The following is a 21,706-nucleotide window of genomic DNA, read 5'->3' as shown; positions in this document are numbered from 1 at the left end:
AAAATGGACATAGCAGTAGAGTATAGAAATTGTACCTTTATAAAGAGATTTATCCATACCAAGGTAAGGGTGTAGCTCAAGAAAAGGTAACTGTACAGGCAGGTGATGGTATAAAGAGAAGTAATTGTGGTAAGTTATCTGTAGGTTAGTGGTAGGAATGGCTGGGATCAGATAGCTGACATAGGGATCCCTTGCACGGATGGGGATGAGCTCCTCTAAGGCAGAGCAATAGAGAAGTGTTTTGTTTTCTTTCTAAAAACATGCTGTCTGTGATGGGGAGGGACCTCAGCCTGCACACCCTCCCCTTATTATCTGCAGCGGTGGTGCGGGAGGGGTTGCGTATGTAATAGAACACTACTAAATGGTGTGCAGTGCACTTAGTAGGATGCGTTGGAATGTTTCTTACCAAGCACCACTTCCCTAGATAGTCCTGGGATCTTCTGGACTATGATGATTTAGATACAGGCAATAGTTGTGCAATTAAAGAGAATATTTATTTAAACAATTACAGTATAGTCAAGAATTAATTACTACAATTAACACTACACTTTTAACTCGATCAACTACAATGTATTACACACATTTGAATCAGAAAACTGCACTGGGATCCGTAAATTTTATCAATACCGGAACTCTGGATTCTCTTTCCAACTGTGAGAGGGAATAGGTTAATTGCAACAAAACATGTAATGTCACACTCCTATGCACTAGTGTGAACAGAACAACATAAGCCGTAGTTGATTGGTGCACCAATGGAAACAACAAACAATTGTCTTTTAGGCCTACAACTGTATGCTCTAGATAAACTGAATAGTAATTAGTCTTTGTAAACGTTGCCCGGGTTGAAGAATGTTGGTGAATGAGTCGACGTGTACTCTATTTATGCAAGGTCCTGCACGGATATTTTGTAAATAGTTTTAACTACCTGTCTCTGGTATTAATGTAACACTGTATTCCTTTGGGAGTGAACCTACAGTGCGCTGTTAGTAGCTTTCCTGCACCCAAGGTGTTATGACACCCTCTTCCTGTGAGCACACATAAATGCAACTATATTGGCTTTGAGACAGTTAATTGCAACAGTCTAGTGACGATTTCTCCTGGTTAGTCTCCCTGAGCTCTGAAGAAACTGGGGATGCTGAACTGATGCTGATGCTGACACTGTAACTGACGCTGATGCTGACACTGTCACTGCCTCTTGAACGCTGCAAGCCCGGGCCTGAGGGTGAATAAATTTATCCACTGAAGATGAACTAATACTCCTTTCTCACGTCACCACAGTCTATGATACCCTTGCTGAAGAGTAAGCTGGGTTTTGCAGAACGTTACTCTATGTTAGGGCTGGTGAAAAGATGCGATTCCGTCCTGGCACACTAGCAAAGTAATTCTGACTCTAAGGCAATATGCGAAATCTCCTCACAGCTTTTCAGAAAGGCTTTAGTTGCATTAAGATAATTTCAGGGTGTGTTAACACTACTTTGCAGGCTGTGTAACTTCACTGTACTGTCTTTGACTGACGCTGACAGGTTAAATACCTTAATTCGCCTCAGAACCTTGAGATATTTTGTGAATAGTCTATAATTCCTACAGGACTGGAATTAGCTGTGACAGGTATAGTGGCCTTCTAATAGCTCAGTCTGTTTACCAGCCTAATGTGGTGTGGAGGTGTAATTAGAAATACAGTTGCACAGACCTGCCCTCTGGCGTCTAGCTCCAGCACCCAGGACAGCGTTCTCTTTTCCAGTTCAGCCCCCCGGCTGTCCGTCACTCCGATGGGGAGGGCTTAGAGGCGGCCCCCGCTGACGCTGCTTCCTCACAGCAGTGCCTCCTTCCCAGCTTCCTGCCCAGCCGCGGCTTCTCACAGCTCTGACAGCTCAACACCCCTCGTCTAGCGCTGCTCTACCACAGCGCCTGCCGGTAAGTTTCACACTTCCCACCAGCAGAGCCTCCTTCCAACCTGTTACCTCAGGCTCCTCACAGACTGCTCCCAGCAGCCCCCGCGGGTGTCTCTATATATCCACAGCGGTCGCGTGCGGGGCCGCTTCCCGCCGACCGCACGCGCCGCACACTGTCCCCTTCACCCCCTCCGCGGCGGCAGTGTCCATCTGTCCCTTGCCGCGTGCCCATCAGTGCATAACAGTACAGGCAGGGCAGCCCGCTCCAATGTCCTCTCCGTGGGGAAGGGGGGGGGGGAAGGGCTTCCACAGCAAAGTACAGTGTATGTGGCACTCTTCAGTCAAATGCACACACAATAACTTTTCCTTTTTAACTATATGTGTACATATTCATTTCAACTGGACAACAAACACCTCCAGGGGTATCACACGTACTGGCAATCCATCTGTGGGTCCGCAATCCGGCTACTGGTGTTGACACCAGAAATCCAGTACTGGCCATCCTGCCCTAATTGGTGCCATTATTAACATGTCTTCAGCTGGGGGAGCTCCCCCTGCAACGCCATGGCAATGCCACTAACGGTGCCCCCACATAGAGCACTGGCACTGACCTGGAGAAGCGGCTGGCAGCTTCTTACCTGTGAAGTTGTTGTCTGCTGCTCCTCAGTGTCAGTGATATGTTGGGAGAGTGGAGTTTGGCAATGCTATCACTGTCAAACGTATTCTCAGCATGAGGAGCGGAGCTGACACCTCCTTAAGAAAGAAGCAGAAGGAGTAGGCATGTAACGCCCATGGCTGGGATGCAATCTTTGAGGTGGAGGGGAAGGTGCGGAGCAGGGTTTTGTCCCTGCCTTTATAATCCCATATTAGTCAGAATATTATTGATATAGGTCATTGTGAGCTGTCATCTTCCCACTGCAGTAAGTGGACTCAGTGATGCCAGTAGTGATGTTGCCACATAGCCTGAAGGGCCAAAGGCTCTATTTACTACAATCCGCATATTGAATGCAGATTGTAGTGTGATATTAACGACTGAATTCGCATTGCGAATTCAAGCAATATCACAGGGATTTAATACAAATCCATTGTAGGGACAGAGCTTGCGATAAAGCTCTGTCCCTGCGAATCCCATCCGCACACTAGTCACAATATTTTTGGAAAAAAGACCGTGACAAAGTGCCCGCACATGCGCCGACCGACCGCCGCTGCTACCCCCCCCCCCCCGGTGCTAAGCCCCGCCCCTGGTGCTAAGTCCTCCATGCCTCCGGTCAGGTGATATCCCATACTGCACTGGGACCCAATCACCTGATGATAGGGCCGCAATGCAGCATGGGAGACCAGCTGACCGGAGGGAGGACATCACCCGGAGCCCCGACCACCGGTCCCTGGAGTCAGGTAAGTTCATTTTTTTTTTTACTATTTTTTATTTGCAGTGAATCAGCTTGCGGTCTGCTTAGACCACACAGCTGATTACTGGGACCAACTCCCGGCTCTGCTCTCCCCGATAGAGCAGAGTAGGATTCCGGTAACCGGGAGAGACCCTGGATTTTATCACAGGGCCTCCCTAGGTATTTTTTTCACAATTTATTTTTAGTAACTTTGGCCAGATCACATTTCCCACTACAATTATGGGAAATGCGATCTGATTACTAAAAATAAGTGATACTTAGGGGTTGGAGTAGAATTTTACTAATTCTACTCCAATTGCCCTGTAATAGCTATAGGTGATACTAAAATAATGTGAAAAGGGTGTGAAAACACCCTTTTTCACTTTATTTTAGTCAAAATAACGTTAATAAATAGAGCCCCAAATGTTTTGATATTGCCCAATTTGGCAACACATATGGGCTCTGGACCTGATTCAGAGCCGGACGGTCGTTCTAAAAAAGGGACCTGATATTTAAATTGAGCGCTCGCTCTTTGCGGTGTGTTGACGCCTCTATGTCTGAGCGAGCATTCGAAAAATGCGCTCGCTATTTTGTAAAGACGCCCCTTTGCCGTTCGCATCACACGTCATCTCCGCTATTTATTAGATTAATCGGGAACATCAAAAGGCGTATGAACTGCTCACAGTGCTTGTGGTAGGATTTTCTTACCGCTATCACTGCGAGCAGTTCAGGCTAAAAGACAACCAAGTGACGTGGTCGATGACGCTCCTTTAATAATTATGCACTCCCATTAAACACCCTTTTGACCGTTAGGCACGCCTGCGTTCGGGTCTCCACTCCCCCGTTTTCAAGCACCTTCCCCTGTTACCACCCACAAATGATGCATTCTGTCAATCAAATTAGCAGCCCCTCGCTGTTTTGCAAGCGCACGATTTCCGACTGCAATGACTGATTTGCGCATGCGCATTACGACCCATACGCATGCGCAGTTGTGCGAACATCTCTCAGAGCGAACGAGCGGCCGCTTACGAGCGGCTCTGAATCAGGCCCTCTGTTCTCTTAGTGGCAAAATCAGAGTAGCCCTTCCATTTGTCTTCTGGCCTCATCACCTTGTCCTTACACCCTACTGAGAAAAGATCCCTTTATTTAATCTTCTATGATTCTGAATGACCAAAATACAATTTTAAAACTGTAAATCATTGTTTAATAAAATTAACAAGCAGTGTCCTTGTGAATCCAGAATCTAAAAACATCCACTTTTATGTAACAATAAAACAAATATTTTACATTTGTGAATCAGAACATCCGCTTAGACAGTTTAAATACACACAAATAAACTGTTACGCTGCAAATGAAAAGTTAAACATGTATTTATAACATAACAACAGTGACAAAATACAGTAAAGAAAGTGTAGGCTCTTGAGGATCTATAAAATTCAGCGAGAGACTGTTTGCCATCCGTAGAGATTATGCCTGCATAGTAACCCTTCGAAATTCTGTTTAATGATAGAAATCAGCTGCATAAAAAGAGGAAGCACAAAGAAGCCTCTGTTGCTATTCTGGTCTTCTTGAAAAAAGTGGCAGCAAATTCTGTACAGTATAATGCTGTGGTCGCCAACCTTAATTGAAGTGTGAGCTACTTTAGTAAAATGAAACCTCCTGAAGAGCTACTAAATTTGTAGAAAAAAATCTGGTTAATAACCGAACAACTGAAGGTCATTTAAGGAAAATTAAAGAAAAATGTTTCATAGAAAACAACAATGCATTTAATTATTACAGTAATATCATTGTAGTTTGTAAATAAAATGTAGGCACAGGCACATTTCACTGTTAATTACCGGCTCCAATGAGAGGAGCAAAATATACCGTTTAGGCAGGGCTGCTGTGTGATTTTCCGGCAGGGCTGGATGGGAGTCACTCGCTCTGCCGTAGCGTAGACGCCGTGGGTGGAACCACAGCTGCAGCAATCACCTGACGTGCTTCCCTTTGGCTCTACCCAAGGCGTTGACACCACGGGGGAGCACACGTCAGAGGTCACTTCCTCCTAGTTTACTCGGCAGTACTACAGCTAGGTGATCTACCAAAATTAAGACCACGAGCTACCGGTAGCTCGTGAGCTGCAGGTTGGAGACCACTGGTATAATATGAAGTCTAGAGACACAAAGGGAAACAATGCACAAACGTACAGTAATGTATAGATACATCTTTTTTTTGTTATTTTGCACTGTGCATATGAATTTCTGTAAATGTATTTATCCCAAATGTTCTGCGAGCCATTCAGCAAGTCATACATGGTGTGAGCATACACCATTTCTGTGGAAATCTTTATAAATGTATATTTTACACAAAAGAAAAAAATTGCACACAGTAAGTCCAATTCTAAATGATAGCCTTAGAATCAGGAGAAAATACAACTAAAATTTACACCTGAAAAAACCATACTGCCATGCGAGTGGTGCAAATACAATTTTTGTTTTGCATGCTGTCAAAATTCTGGCTGCTGCTGCAAGTAGTACACAAATACGGGGCAGCTTTAATTATTAATATTATTATCCTTTATTTATATGGCGCCACAAGTGTTCTGCAGCGCCTTACATAGTACATAAAACTAATAACTGAACAAAAAAAAACAAGTAACTTACAGTACAGTGAAGGACATTATATACATTGCTGCAACAGTGAATAAAACACTCACAATAAGCAGCAGGGAGTTGGCAGAGATGCGTTAGGTGCCCTTATGAGGAGTAAGGAGTAGAAGAAAGTGTAAGGAGAAGCACATGAGGGAAGAGGTCCCTGCTCGTGAGGGTATACAATCGGGAAACCGGCTGCCTTTATACCAGCAGACGGCTTCCCGACTGTCATATCCCGGCGAGGGTGAAATGCCGGGCGTCTATATCTAGACGCCTGTCATTTCCCCGACGCCGGGAGACAGGCGCCCGGCATCCCGATCGAAGGGATGCCGGGCATCGCGAGCAGACAGCCGCGGGGGGAGGGTTAGGTTTAGGGCACCCGGGGGACTTAGGGTTAGGCACCCCCCCCGGGAGGGTTAGGGTTAGGCTAGGGGAGGGAGGGTTAGGCACCCACGGGGGGGATTTAGGGTTAGGTAACCCCCCGGGGGGACTTAGGTTTAGGCAGCGGGGAAGGGGGGGTTAGGGTTAGGCACTTAGAGGGGGGATTAGGGTTAGGCACTTGGGGGGGAGGTTAGGGCTAGGCACCCCTAAGGAGGGTTAAGGTTAGGGGGTTAGGTTAGTTTATACTTACCTTAGGGACGATCGGGATTTCCAGTGCTGTCGGGCTTCTGCTGCCGGGATCTGTTCATCTGTTGGGCTGCCGCTGCCAGGGGTTTCGAACCGCTGGCCAAGCGGCAGCCAGGATCCCATACCGATTCCCTCGTGAGAGCTTACACATACACAGACAGCACAAGGTGCAAAATTGCACCCTGCACCCTGTAGCTAGATGTATCCCTAACACTGATTGAGGCCCTAAATGTATTGTGTTACTGCTCACTTGGCGGCTGATTCTGAGTTTGATACAAAGCCGATGTTCATGTAAGTAGGCAATTTTTTGCGGCTACGTATGCGTCCAAATGCCCCCCAAAAAGCCCAGCTACTCAGTGTGTCCCACGGTATCTTTGCACAGAGGTATTGGACCGATTGAGGCGTTTGGACTCTCAAATTTATCAGCCATTCCTGGACTGTGACTGGGAGGTGTCTATGGAGACGCACAAAGATAATACATTTTATGGGCGTGTTATGGGAGTGTAGTGGCTATGTTGCAGGAGTGAGGACTAAGACACTTAAGGCAGGATGCAGCAACCTGAGCAATACGGTAAAAACCCCAAAATGCGGGTTTGACCGTATTTCTCAGATGCACTCCGGGGCTTGCTTACGGTGGGTAGCTTTCTTATGGCATTACCCATAGAAGCCTGTGGGCTCTATCGGGAGAGTGTAAAGAGAGGGATCCAATCGGATCTCTCCCAGCACCCCCCACGGCGCATGCATCTTTCTGCGCATCGCTTCTTACCGAGAGAGCAGTCCTTTGCGGTGCTCGTCGTGCATACCGGGGTTACCAATGCCAGCATGCATGCAAAGGGCGGTGGGATGCATCGCATCCTGCATCCCGCCCATTATCCTGTACATTGGAGTGCATTCTCTGACAGAGATTCTGCACCTAGCATGGGGTTGGTGCAAGTTCAAATGGTGCTTCCGATGGTTGCAACTGCAGCCATTCAAACTGAGTGTCCCAGCTTTTACACATTCTGTACAGCAGATGAAGGGCTGATACTAACATAGCATAACGTCACAGACGCAACCACTGCAAAAGACGCTAACATAGTCACAGCTGAGTCCTACTCAGATTCAGCCCCATGGAGAGTAAGGGGCTAGTGGGTTATATAGCATTCCCGCTAGGCTGTTTTAGCAGAACGGACCCTGCGGCGCCCCGCTGTAACAGCCTGCGGGTGCCGTCACCACCGGTCGCAGTGTCCCATGAGTGGGGAAAACTGCAGTGTAGCAGTCACCGTCGGTGAATGGATGTCGGGCCCGTGCGCCCAGCATCCATTCACACTGTTAGCAGCGCTTAGGGGCAGCCCGACATGTCTGTGAGCTCCGGGCACGCCCCCAAGAGTGGCGAAAAGGAGACGCATCTTAAAGACACGCCTCTTTTCCTGGCCACAACCCCTTTTCACACGCGCGCAGATGTATCCTTTCTCTAGGTCCAGCGCCCTGCCCGGCGCCGGATTTAGAGTGAACACTAGTTATGTACAATTCATCTTGTTGTGTTAGGTTTCTCAGGGGCCTATTCATCAACACTAAAATAAAGTTTTTAAGGACATTTTCCTTAATTAACGGTATTTTAGTAATCATGAAGAGACTTAACACAGGAGATATCACTGATATCTCCTGGTAAAGTCCCCCTACGTTAATTTCCACACTCCCCATACATTAGTATGGGAATATGGAAATTATGGTGTTTATCAAATTCTGAAAATTATGTATTTTTGGACTTTGATTCAGTTACTATTCGCCACTGTGAGGTGGTGAACAGCAGATAAAATTTACCTGTGTCATCGTTGACAGGTCCCCCGGCGTCTCCCTCCTGTGCTCTGGTCCGTCCTCTGGCTCCGGAGGCTGGTCTGACAAGTGTTCTCCCAGCAGAACACAATAAAGTTTAGAAAAAAAATAACTTTTTTTTCTTTTTCCTAAACTACTGTGGTCAGCTGGGAGACCACGTGTCAGAACAGCAGGACGGAACCGGAGGTGCTGCAGCGGGCAGGTAAGTGCCGGGATAGGGTCTAGGTTTTCAGAGGGGGGAGGGCGGTTGGGACACACACACAAAATTACCACTGCTGTAGGCAGTGCTGCGCATGCGCTGGTTTTACGACTGTGACAGAGCATGCGCAGCACAGATTCCAGCTGCGGTAAGTTACAGTAGAGAGGGAAAACGATCTATTTCCTGATAAGCTGTCATCGCAAAAATGACAGCTTTTCAAAATAGATAGTTATGGGGAGGAGGAATGATGAATTCCTCCGGTAATTAGGTAGAACTCCATGCGAGTTCTAAACCTAATTAGCTCCAGAGAAAGTTTAGGTATGATGAATAGGCCCCTTAGTGTGAATTGTATGTATATCTTCCAATGAGCGTCCTCAGAATAAGAGCAAAAATCCAACCTGGCTCCCCTTCCGACTTGCCCAGTCAAAGTTGCCGACTTATATATCTGGTATATAAATCCACAATTATGTTTTTGACCTCTTGCGCTGCATATAGTGCAACAATGCACCTAACTCATAACATCACCACAAAAAAATTGTAATTCTACTGTATTCTGCTCATTGCATATGGCCCCTAAATATAAAGATTTGTCAGAAATTTCCCACATTATATAATTGTACAAGTGTCTTCTCTGTATGGCATATTAATATCAACAGCCCGCAGCAACCAATCACACATTTGTTTAACAGGTTTATCCAAGACATGCATAAACATTAAAATTGATTATGACCTCTATTATAACCCTAAATATGACTGGAGCCAGAGATATGAGGGGAAAGTGTGTGGCTGAGGTCTAGTACAAGTTGGTTCATTATTTACCCACAGTTAATTGATTCTAGTATCTCCTCTTTGTTAGTCATGTTATGATGAATTGATGAACTTGCCCTCTGTTTGCAGCATGACTGGCAATATGTTTTCCATAGGTTTCTCCAGAGTTCAGTGTACTGACGATGACTTAGTCCCAAGATAACTGGGATGATAGCAGCACTTCCACTTCCCACACATGTGAGTGTAAGGACAATCCACCAACTGATTTCATATTTCTCCATTGCTAACACTGAGACCTGAAGAAGAGCAATGTAAGGAACCCAGCAAATGAGAAACGTCAAAGAGAAGATGGCGATGCATTTGGCAAACCTCAAGTCCATTTGGCGTTCTAGCTCTGTGGCTGCTTCCCGTTGCACTGAGCGGTGGAGCTTCTTTATTTGATTCAGTTGTTTTCTGGCCACTGAGAGTAATTTGACTGTGATGAAACTCATTACCAGGATGGATGGGATGACAACCCCATAGGTCTCCAGGTAAATGTACTCATTTGTGAAGACTTGCTTATAAGAGCAGGTGTAGCTAGCATTCCAATTGTTCCATCCCAGCATGGGCAGGCAGGCAAATGCCAGTGGCAGGGTCCATGCCATGAACAAGGAAAATGGTACACAACGGTGGATCCAAATATTCCGATAGTGCAAAGGATAAATAATGCACAAGTACTTCTCATAGTGGACCATTAACAAGTTGGCGAGGAAGGAGAGGAAAAAGAAATTAGGAGATATGAATGCAATAAAACACCTGTAATACCCCAGCTCTTTGTTGAATCTCATTCGGGGAATGCAGGGGAGGAGAACCCCGGTGAAGAAGTCTGCAAACAACAAGCTGAGGAAGAAGTAGTTGGCAGTGTTGTGTAGCTTCTTGTTGAACACAATTCCAATGATGATGAAGAGGTTGGAGAAGATGATGAAGGCTGTGAGAGGGCTGGAGAGCAAGATAATGAGTTTCTCCTCATTCTCTGATGAATTCCCACGGTCATTTAACCCCATCCCTCACTGAGTCAATGACAAGGTGACTAGGTCATGTCCTTAATGGAGGTCCTGGAAGCATTCCCTCCCCCCTTGGATTGCAGTAGAGACAACAGTCTTCACCACAGCAAGGAGTATTCTCACTGAGAAAAATAAAGATAAAGGAATATGGAGTCATTATAATGTACTGGTACTTTTCCATTTTATATATATATAAACATTTTTTTCTATGCTATATTTCTATGAATCAAGATGTTAGAGACACAATGGTCTGAATCAAATACAAATTAGTAAGTCTCTGGCAAAGTGATTATGTTTATAGAACTATTGTGTTTGATCCTTAATCATATCTGTGGATTACTAATGAGTTATGCATTTCTTCAGAAGACCATATATACTGCAATATTGTAGCAGATATCAGGCAATCACTCGTGTTCCTAAACCTCATAGAAATCTAGCAGATCAATATTAGGAATGGGGAAAATATTGTAGGCAAATCACCACAGATAGATGGATGTATGTGTGCAGTCGGGGGTGCCCTGACAGGCCCCTAGCAAAATTGGAAGGAGGCTTGGTGATCTGTTCCTAACCATATCACAGGCCTCTGCGATTCTCTTCTGAGCAGAGAGGGGACCGACAATGATGGAAGCACATTATTGGGCCCCCACATCTCTGAAACTCAAATCCATGGCCCTCTGCTATGGTTATAGATCCACCCCTTTCTGCAGTCACCTTCTGTCCCTCTTTTTGCAGGACCAATCAAATTTGTGAATCACAGGGGATTGCTCTGTTCAGGCACCCATAGCCACGGTTAGACACATTTCTGCTCCCTGCTTCCTGAGATGGCGAGCAGAAATGTGCGATGTTGGCTGTTTGGACGCCCAAAGCAGGACTTTAGACTGGGTTAGCTACTATACGCGGCTAAACCCCGTGCTTTTGATCATGCACACATGGCATGGACTCCAAAACGGAGCAATAATTGAGTTGCTCCGTTGGGCTCCCATTGCATTTTGACACCCAAAAATACAACTGAATTTCCCTCTCAGAGTGAACTTGTGTCGAGTGAATGAGTGAAGAAAGCCAATGTTTAGCTTATCAGTTCACAGGGAACCTGTGACACCTCATACTGAACAAACCAGTGGCTTCATTTGACAGTTGTTCATGATATCTTCTAATCTATTGATTTGTACAAACTAGGGGTGTGCACGTTTTGTGTTTTCGTGTTTTGGTTTTGGATCTGGATCTTTCTTCGTGTTTTGGATCTGGATTGGTTTTGCCAAAACCACCTTTCCGTGTTTTGGGTTCTGAGTTTTGTGGTTTGGATCTGTATTTTTTTTTTTAAAAAGCATAAAAACAGCTAAAATCACAGAATTTGTGGGTTTTTCTGCTCCTATGCTATTATTAACCTCAATAACATTAATTTCCACTCATTTCCAGTCTATTCTGAACACCTCACACCTCACAATATTGTTTTTAGTCCAAAAGGTTGCACCGAGGTAGCTGGATGACTATGCTAAGCGACACGAGTGGGCGGCACAAACACGTGGCCCATCTAGGAGTGACACTGTAGCGGCAGACAGGATGGCAGTTTGAAAAACTAGGCCCCAAACAGTACATAATGCAAAGAAAAAAAAGAGGTGCAAGATGGAATTGTCCTTGGGCCCTCCCACCCACCCTAATGTTGTATAAACAGGACATGCACACTTTAACAAACCAATCATTTCAGCGCCAGGGTCTGCCACACAACTGTGGCTGAAATGATTGGTTCGTTTGGGCTACCACAAAACAAGCTGGCAATTAATCTGTCTCTGCACAAACTGGCTCTACGGAGGCAAGATGTCGTCCTCATCCTCCTCATCCACCGATTCCTCACCCTCTTCAGTGTTGTGTACATCCTCATCCTCACAGAGTATTAATTCGTCCCCGCTGGAATCCACCACCACAGGTCCCTCTGTACTTTCTGGAGGCTGGTCTCCCAGGAAGAGTTGATAATTCATTTTTATGAACATCATCTTCTCCACATTTTGTGGAAGCAACCTCCTACGCCTTTCGCTGACAAGGTTCCCGGCTGCACTAAACACTCTTTCGGAGTACACACTGGAGGGGGGCAACTCAGGTAAAATAGATCCAGTTTGTACAGGGGCCTCCAAATTGCCTCTTTTTCCTGCCAGTACAGGTACGGACTGTCTGACATTCTTACTTGGATGCTGTCCCCAATGTAATCCTCCAACATTCTGTCAGTGGTGACAGTATCATATGCAGTGACAGTATACATGTCAGAAATTGTTGGCACGTCCTTCAGTCCGGACCAGATGTCCAAACCGGCCCTTGACTTATGACACAGGCGCACGCTTGGCGCTGCTCCTTTGTTGATGCACGTGCAACCACAGTGCACACAATTCACAAACACAGAAAATAATTTTTTATTTTTGTTGGAGTGCACTTTGGGGGCTTACACTACCCTTTAAGAGATGAGCCAGCCGGCCCTGTACTTATGGGACACAGGCACACGCTTGGCGCTGCTCCTTTGTTGATGCAAGTGCAACCACAGTGCACACAATTCACAAACACAGAAAATAATTTTTTATTTTTGTTGGAGTGCACTTTGGGGGTTACACCACAATTTAAAAGATGAGCCAGCCGGCCCTTTACTTATGGGACACAGGCGCACGCTTGGTGCTGCTCCTTTGTTGATGCACGTGCAACCACTGTGCACACAGGGCCTGATTCAGAGCCGGACGCTATTTGCGCTCACTCGTTCAGAAAAAGGGGCCGGCTATTTAAATTGAGAGCTTGCTCTTTGCGGTCTGTTGACGCCTCTATGTCTGAGCGAGTGAACGAAATATGCGCTCGCTATTTTGTAAAGACGCCCCCTGGCCGCTCGCATCCTACATCATCTCCGCTATTTGTTAGATTAATCGAGTACATCGAAAGGCGAATGAACTGCTCGCAGTGCTTGTGGTTGGATTTTCCTACCGCAATCATGCGAACAGTTCAGGCTAAGAAACAACCAAGTGACATGGTCGATGACGTTGCTTTGTTAATTATGCACACCCTTAAAACGCCCGTTTTGACCTTTTAGCACGCCTGTGTTCGGATCACCACTCCCCGTTTTCAAGCACCTTCCCTGTTACCACCCACAAACGCCTCATCCTGTCACTCAAATTAGCAGGCAATCGCTATTTTGCGAGCGCTCGATTTCCGACCGCAATGACTGGTTGGCGCATGCGCATTACGACCCATACGTATGCGTAGATGTGCGAACATCGCTCAGAGCGAACAAGCAGCCGCTTACGAGTGGCTCTGAATCAGGCCCACAATTCACAAACACAGAAAATTATTTTTTATTTTTGTTGGAGTGCACTTTGGGGGTTACACCACCCTTTAAGAGATGAACCAGCCGGCCCTTTACTTATGGGACACAGGCACACGCTTGGCGCTACTTTGTTGATGCACGTGCGGCTACTGCGTACACAATTCACAAACACAAAAAAAAAAAAGATATATTTTTTTTGGAGTACACTTTGGGGGTTACAGCACCCTTTAACGGACAAGCCAGCCGGCCCTTGATTTATGACACAGGCGCACGCTTGGCGCTGCTCCTTTGTTGATGCACGTGCAGCCAAAGTGCAAACAATTCACAAACACAGAAAATAATTTTTTATTTTGTTTGGAGTGCACTTTGGGGGTTACAGCACCCTTTAACAGTCAAGCCAGCCGGACCTTTACTTATGACACAGGCACACGCTTGGCGCTACTTTGTTGATGCACGTGCGGCTACACCGCACACAATTCACAAACACAGAAAAAAAATTTTTTATTTGTTTGGAATGCACTTTGGGGGTTACACCACCCTTTAACAGACGAGCCAGCCAGCCCTTTACTTATGATACAGTTGCACGCTTGGCGCTACTTTGTTGATGCACGTGCGGCTACTGCGCACACAATTCACAAACACAAAAAATATATATATATATATATTTTATTTGGAGTGCACTTTGGGGGTTACAGCACCCTTTAACGGACAAGCCAGCCGGCCCTTGATTTATGACACAGGCGCACGCTTGGCACTGCTCCTTTGTTGATGCACGTGCAGCCACAGTGCACACAATTCACAAACACAGAAAATAATTTTTTATTTTGTTTGGAGTGCACTTTGGGGGTTACAGTACCCTTTAACGGTCAAGTCAGCCAACCCTTTACTTATGAAACAGGTGCACGCGTTGTGCTACTTTGTTGATGCACGTGCGGCTACTGCACACACAATTCACAAACACAAAAAAATATATATATATTTTATTTGGAGTGCACTTTGGGGGTTACAGCACCCTTTAACGGACAAGCCAGATGGGCCTTGATTTATGACACAGGCGCACGCTTGGCGCTACTTTGTTGATGCACGTGCGGCTACTGAGCACACAATTCACAAACAGAAATTTTTTTTTTTTTTTGAGTGCTCTTTGGGGGAGCACCCCTGATGGACAGATCACCCCCTGGACAACACTACAGCACCCCTTTAGGACTACAGCCTTTATGGGACACGACACAACACAGTCCAGCCAGCCCCTATAGACTTTGGAGTGGACACAGCCCCTATGGACAACTGACTGCACAAAACAGCCCAGTCAGCCCCTGTGACAGCAGCACAACACAGCCCAGCCAGCCCCTATGGACAACAACAGCACAACACAGCCCAGCCAGCCCTAGCTCCCACCCTCCGTCTTCACTGTCCACAACCGGAGTGAGAAATGGCACCAACGCGGGGACCTTTTATAGAATCCAAAACCCGCGAGATCCGGAAGGCGGGATGATGAAGTTTTGCTTCGATTTCAGTTCCGAGTCAGGCGGGAAAACCCGAGCCAGACTCGGTTCCCGGCTCGGATTGGGGGGGCTCGGGGGGGGTTCGGATTTCAGAAATCCTAACCCGCTCATCCCTAGTACAAACCAGTCTATGTTTCCAGCTTTATGCATGTTTCTGTTAGCTACTGCACATATCTTACATAGAACGGTGATGAGGCTGCCCTGTATGTGTTTCTGAGCATTGAGTTTACGAGTTTTTGCCTGGTCACAAATTACTTTCCTAGAAAACTATAGCAACTGTTGCTTTATGGTTAGGGATCACTTCAGAGTCATAAAAATGCTTCCAAATTCCCTTCATTATGGGGGCGTTGGAGCCAAACAGCATAAACATCCGCACAGAGAATTGAGTTTTATAGCTGCTTCTCAATGAAGCAGAATTCAATTATATTGTTAAAATCTGCAAACAGTAAGTGGAAACTGCAATTGAGGAGCACAGAACATGTTCATTGAGGCGTATCCACAGGCACACACTAAAGACAGCTTATCTATCTATCTATCTATCTATCTATCTATCTCATATCAATCTATCTCATATCTATCTATCTATCTATCTGACTATCTCATATCTATCTATCTGACTATCTCATATATCTATCTATCTATCTATCTATCTATCTATCTATCTATCTATCTATCTATCTATCTGTCATATCTATCTATCTATCTATCTCTTTATCTATCTCATATCTATCTGTCTATCTCATATCTATCTATCTATCTATCTATCTATCTATCTCATCTCTATATATTTATCCCTCATATTATCTATCTATCTATCTATTTATCTATCTATCTATCTATCTATCTATCTATATCATATCTACTGTATCTATCTCACATCTATCTATATATCTGTCTATATCATATCTATCTATCTATTTATCTATCTTTCTATCTATCCAGTGGTGTAACTATAAATTTTGCTCCCCCATGCCAAAAAAGTTTCAGGCGCCCCCCCTCCCCGCCCAAAGACGACGTTTAAGGTGTGTGGTTACATGATACAGCAACGTACCCTACACATTATGACACACTAAGTAATGCCACTTATAACACAGTGTGCCACACCGGAATGCCCCTTACAACACATTATGCCACACCTGAGAGCCCCTTACAACACATTATGCTGCACAGCAATGCCCCTTACACATGCCACACAATAATGCCACGTATAACACAAAATGACATACAGTAAAGACCTTATAATAAATGTATGCCATGCTGTAATGCCCCTATTTCACATTATGCCACACTGTAATGCCACATACAACACATTATGCCACACAGTCATGCCACATACAACACATTATGCCACACTGTAATGCCCCTAATAGCACATTATGCACATAGTAATGACAGATCTACTTCACCAACCCTCCACTCTGCTCCTGCCAGTCTGTCACCTCAGCTCAAGACAGGTTGCACAGTTTTTATGTCCGTGAAGAACCAGATTATTGGGAACATAGGGCCTGATTCAGAGCCGCTCGTAAGCGGCCGCTCGTTCGCTCCGAGCGATGTTCGCACATCTGCGCATACATATGGGTTGTAATGCACATGCGTCAACAAGTCAGAGCGGTCGGAAATCGTGTGCTCGCAAAATAGCGAATGCCTGCTAATTTGAGTGACAGGATGAGGCGTTTGTGGGTGGTAACAGGGGAAGGTGCTTGAAAACGGGGAGTGGAGATCCGAACGCAGGCGTGCCAAACGGTCAAAACGGGCGTTTTTAGGGTGTGCATAATTAGTAAAGCAGCGTCATCGACCACGTCACTTGGTTGTCTTTTAGCCTGAACTGCTCGCATGATTGCGGTAGGAAAATGCTACCACAAGAATAGTGAGCAGTTCATACGCCTTTCGATGTACTCGATTAATCTAATAAATAGTGGAGATGACGTATGATGCGAGCGGCCAAGGGGCGTCTTTACAAAATAGCGAGCGCATGTTTTGGACGCTCGTTCAGACATAGAGGCGTCAACAGACCGCAAAGAGCGAGCGCTCAATTTAAATATCCAGCCCCTTTTTCTGAACGAGCGTCCGCAAATAGCGTCCAGCTCTGACTGAGGCCCATAGTTTATAACCTGTAAACTGTGTGTATCAAGTTAGTGCCCCTTATACAGTGCCCCCTGTAGTTGTACCCCAAAATGCAATGCCCCCTGTAGTAGTGCCCCTTATGCAATGCTCCCTGTAGTAGTGCCCCCTGTAGTAGTGCCCATTATGCAATGCCCCCTGTAGTAGTGCCCATTATGCAGGGCACCCTGTAGTAGTGCCCATTAAAGTAGTGCCCCATGTAGTAGTGCCCATTATGCAGGGCCCCCTGTAGTAGTGCCCATTAAAGTAGTGCCCCCTGTAGTTGTGCCCATATGCAGTGCCCCTTGTAGTTTTGCCCCTTCAAATACTGCCCCCTGTAGTTGTGCCCCTTCTAGTATTGCCCCCTGTAGTTGTGCCCAGTACTTGCCCCTGTAGTTGCCCTCAGTTGTGAGCCCCCTGTAGTTGCACCCAGTAGTTGCCCCCAGTAGTGAGCCCCAGTAGTTGCCCCCAGTAGTGAGCCCCCTGTAGTTGCCCCAGTAGTGAGCCCCCTGTGGTTACCCCCAGTAGTGAGCCCCCTGTAGTGAGCCCCCTGTAGCTGCACCTAGTTGCCCCCAGTAGTGAGCCCTCTGTAGTTGCCCGCAGTAGTTTCTCTCCCCCCCCAAGCACACACAAACACACACAAAAGAAAAAAAAAAAAACACTTACCTTTTTCCCTGCTCCAGTGCTGCTGCCATCCATACCCCGGCGTCCGATCCTCGGCACTATGGGAGTGACGTCATGACGTCACTCCCATAGTACCCTGCGGGACCCGGAAGACGGAGGGAGCTCCGTCGACCGGCTGCCGCCGGGGGTTTGAATAGGAGCCGGGCGCCCGCTGGTAACACACTCAGCGGGCGCCCGGCAGATGGAGGGTGCAGGGGGTGCGACCGCACCCCCTGCACCCTCCGTAGTCATGGGAATTCCGCCACTGAGTGACATAACTACTGCCCCCGTCGCCCCCAAGCTACCCAGCGCCTCCAAGCCACCGCTGGGGCTCTCTATATATTTATCCCTCTCATATTATCTATCTATCTATCTATCTATCTATCTATCTATATATCTACTGTATCTATCTCACATCTATCTATATATCTGTCTATCTCATATCTATATATCTGTCTATCTCATATCTATCTATCTATCTATCTGTCTTGCTCACATCTATCTATCTCATATCTATCTATCTATCTCATATCAATCAATCTATCTTTAATCCAGTGGTATAACTATAAATTTGGCTCCTCCCTGCCAAAAATGTTTCTGACGCCTCCCCCCCTCCCCATGGCATTTTAGTAAAATCATTACAGGGCCATTTACATGCAATTTGGGTTTCAGTGCAAAAGTTTAAAATGTGCCCCCACCCCCCTAGACAGTTTACAGTATTTTCCCCCCTTGTACTAATGCCCAGTACACATTATGCCGCACACCGTAATGCCCCTTACACATTATTCTACACACCTTAATGCCCATTAAACATTATGCCACACACTGTAATGCCTATTACCAAAATTCCACTTACATATTTGCCCCCTGACACCATTTTATGCCCCACTGTAAGGCTTCTAATTACTTTTAAATTACCTGCTCGTTGTCAGGGGTCTCATACAGTGCCCCCAGTAGTGCCCCTTATACAGTGCCCCCAGTAGTGGTGCCCCTATGCAGTGCCCCAGGTAGTGGTCCCCCTATGCAGTGCCCCTTACATAATGCCCCCAGTAGTAGACCCCCTTATACAGTGCCCCCAGTCCTAACCCCCAAGCAGTGCCCCCAGTAGTAGTCCCCCCAGCAGAGCCTCCAGTAGTAGTCCTCCCCCAGCAATGACCCCAGTAGTAGTCCTCCCCCAGCAATGCCCCCAGTAGTAGTTCCCCACCTATGCACTGCCCCCAGCAGTAATCCCCATCTATGCAGTGCCCCCAGTAGTGGTCCCACCAGTGCAGTGCCCCCAGTAGTGGTCCCATTAATGCAGTCCCCCAGTAGTAGTCCCCCCCAGCAATGCCTCGAGTAGTAGTCACCCCCCCAGAAATTCCTCTAGTAGTAGACCACCCTCAGCAATGCCCCCAGTAGTAGCCCCCCCAGCAATGCCCCCAGTAGTAGCCCCCCAGCAATGCCCCCAGTAGTAATCCCCCCAGCAGTGCCCCCAGTAGTAGTCCCCCCCAGCAATGCCCCCCAGTAGTAGTCCCCCCAGTAGTCAAGCAGTGCCCCCAGTTGTATTCCCTCCCAACAATGCCCCCCGGTAGTAGTCACCCCAGCAGTGTCCCCAGTAGTAGTCCCCCCAGCAGTGCCTCTAGTAGTAATCCCCCTCTATGCAGTCTCCCCCAGTAGTGGTCCCACCAGTGTGCAGTGCTCCTAGTAGTACCCCCAGCAGTGACCTTAGTGGTAGTACCCCCCCAGTGCCCTTAGTAGTAGTCCCCCCCAGCAGTGCCCTTAGTAGTAGTCCATCTATCTATCTATCTATCTATCTATCTATGTATCTATCTATCTATCCAATCTCTATTTATTTATCCCTCTCATATTATCTATCCTATCTATCTATCTCCTATCTGTCTATCTCACATCTATCTATCTGTCTGTCTATCTATCTATCTATCTATCTATCTATCTATCTATCTATCCAATCTCTATTTATTTATCCCTCTCATATTATCTATCTATCTATCTCATATCTATCTATCTGTCTGTCTCCTATCTATCTATCTATCGATCTATCTAGACATGATCTGAATTTTCACAAAACCTATAGAATTTCTGCGAATCAAACCTAAAAAAGCAATGAAATTCCGATAATTAATTAATTAATTAATGGGCATGTTCCTTGCGCAATACAGATATGGTATGCCATCACACTCTGTGGTTAACTGCAGATTCAGCACTCTCACAGAGTGAGATTGCTGTCACTCACAAAATGGTGGAGCTGCTAATTTACAGAATTGAGTGCTCATTTTTTATACACACATACCGTCTATGCAACTGAGGTCTGAGCAGAAGATAGAGCTGCGCAGATGAGATAAGGTGGTGTGGATGGGGGAGGAGACAGAGCAGCATGAATGGGTGAGACTGAAAGGCGTGTAGAGGGGGGAAGATTAAGCAGTACAGAGGGGGGGTGCCAAAGTGATGCAGATGGCTAAAAAACAGTGGTGCCGATAGTGGGGAGGAACAAAGTGATGCAGATGGGTGGAAAACAGTGGTGCGAATGGGGGGGAAACAGAGTGGTACGGTTTGGGGGGACAGAGCGACGTGAATGGGGGTAGAGAGTGGCATGAACATGGGAACACAGATGCAGGTATCACGGATCTTTTTGATCCGACCCTGGTCCTGCTGCCTGCACCACCGCTGCCCGCACTGCCGCTGCCGCCGCACCACCACCGCCCGCTACTGCCCCCGGGTCCCGGCCGCAGCTAGCGCCTTCTGCCCCCTCCGAGTACCGAGTAATGCCGCCTGCACAACCCCAGAGTCCTCCCCCACACCACCACTGCCTGCACTGCCGCTGCCGCCACATCACCACCGTCCGCTACTGTCCCCGGGTCCCGGTCACAGCTAGCGCCCGCTGCCCCCCCCTCCCCCGGGTCCCAGCCGCAGCAAATGACCACTTTCATCCCCTGGCCCCAGCTACCACCTACAGAGGACAGTCATCTTGGTGCACCCAAGTGAAGCCACAGTGAGTACACCTTCTGGAGGCTCCTACTGAGGCTGCGCAAGGAATTGAATCTTCCTATCTCTATAATGGCAAAATTGTGAGGTAATAAATTAAAATCTGTAACTTTCTCAATTACCTGAACCCCAAAAGGCCCTACCCTGGAACAATAGCTACCTAATAAAACAAACCCCAAGTCTAAATGCACCCCTACCCTGAGTTATGCCTTCCCAAAAATCCCCCATAGAGAACAGTAGAAAAGTGGTCCTAACGGAAAGTGTTAGAAAAAACTGGCAGTTGGAAATTTAATTACTCCCACATCCAATTTTTTTGCCTTGAAATTTGGCATGCAGCGCCGAGAGACAGTTCTACCCATCCATGACAAATTTCAGCCCGGTACCTCCAATAGCTTTGGAGGAGTAGCCCCTTAAACACCATGCCCCCCCCTCCCCCCACTGGAATTCTCTATGGAGATTTCCATTTTTTTCGATTCAGCCTTAATATAAGGGCATGCCTGTGCCCTTATAATATCTATATATATAAATATATATATATATATATAATCGAATAAGTGTTGGACCTTTAGCCACGGTAATAAGATGTGTGACACTTACCGCACTCAATTGAATCTCTCCCGATATATTATGTCTGTGTTTTTTTTATTCTTTTTAAGTATATTCTATTTTAATTATGAAGATAAATTAAACAACAAGAAAAAGAAAACTAATACAAAGACTGTGAAGCATTCATACTCATAAGACAGTGTACTAAAATACAGTGATGGCGTATAGATAAAAAAAATTGTACATATCATCA

The 21,706-nt window shown here is 46.4% G+C and overlaps 1 protein-coding gene across 1 annotated transcript in view; it reads right to left on the bottom strand.

The window, feature by feature from the left end:
- Window positions 1-9,325: 9,325 nt before the first annotated feature.
- The window catches only part of GPBAR1 (G protein-coupled bile acid receptor 1), a 46,638-nt gene continuing 34,257 nt past the window's right edge, over window positions 9,326-21,706 (bottom strand). Inside the window, exon 2 of the mRNA XM_088472425.1 lies at window positions 9,326-10,484. Coding sequence (XP_088328551.1) covers window positions 9,367-10,362 — 996 coding nt within the window. The 5' untranslated portion in view covers window positions 10,363-10,484 and the 3' untranslated portion in view covers window positions 9,326-9,366. The remainder of the gene's footprint in view (window positions 10,485-21,706) is intronic.

The sequence above is a fragment of the Taudactylus pleione genome, unplaced genomic scaffold, assembly GCF_031769625.1.
Source record: "Taudactylus pleione unplaced genomic scaffold, aTauple2 ptg000122l, whole genome shotgun sequence".
Taxonomy (NCBI): Eukaryota; Metazoa; Chordata; class Amphibia; order Anura; family Myobatrachidae; genus Taudactylus; species Taudactylus pleione.
This window is presented reverse-complemented; position numbering and strand designations above follow the sequence as displayed.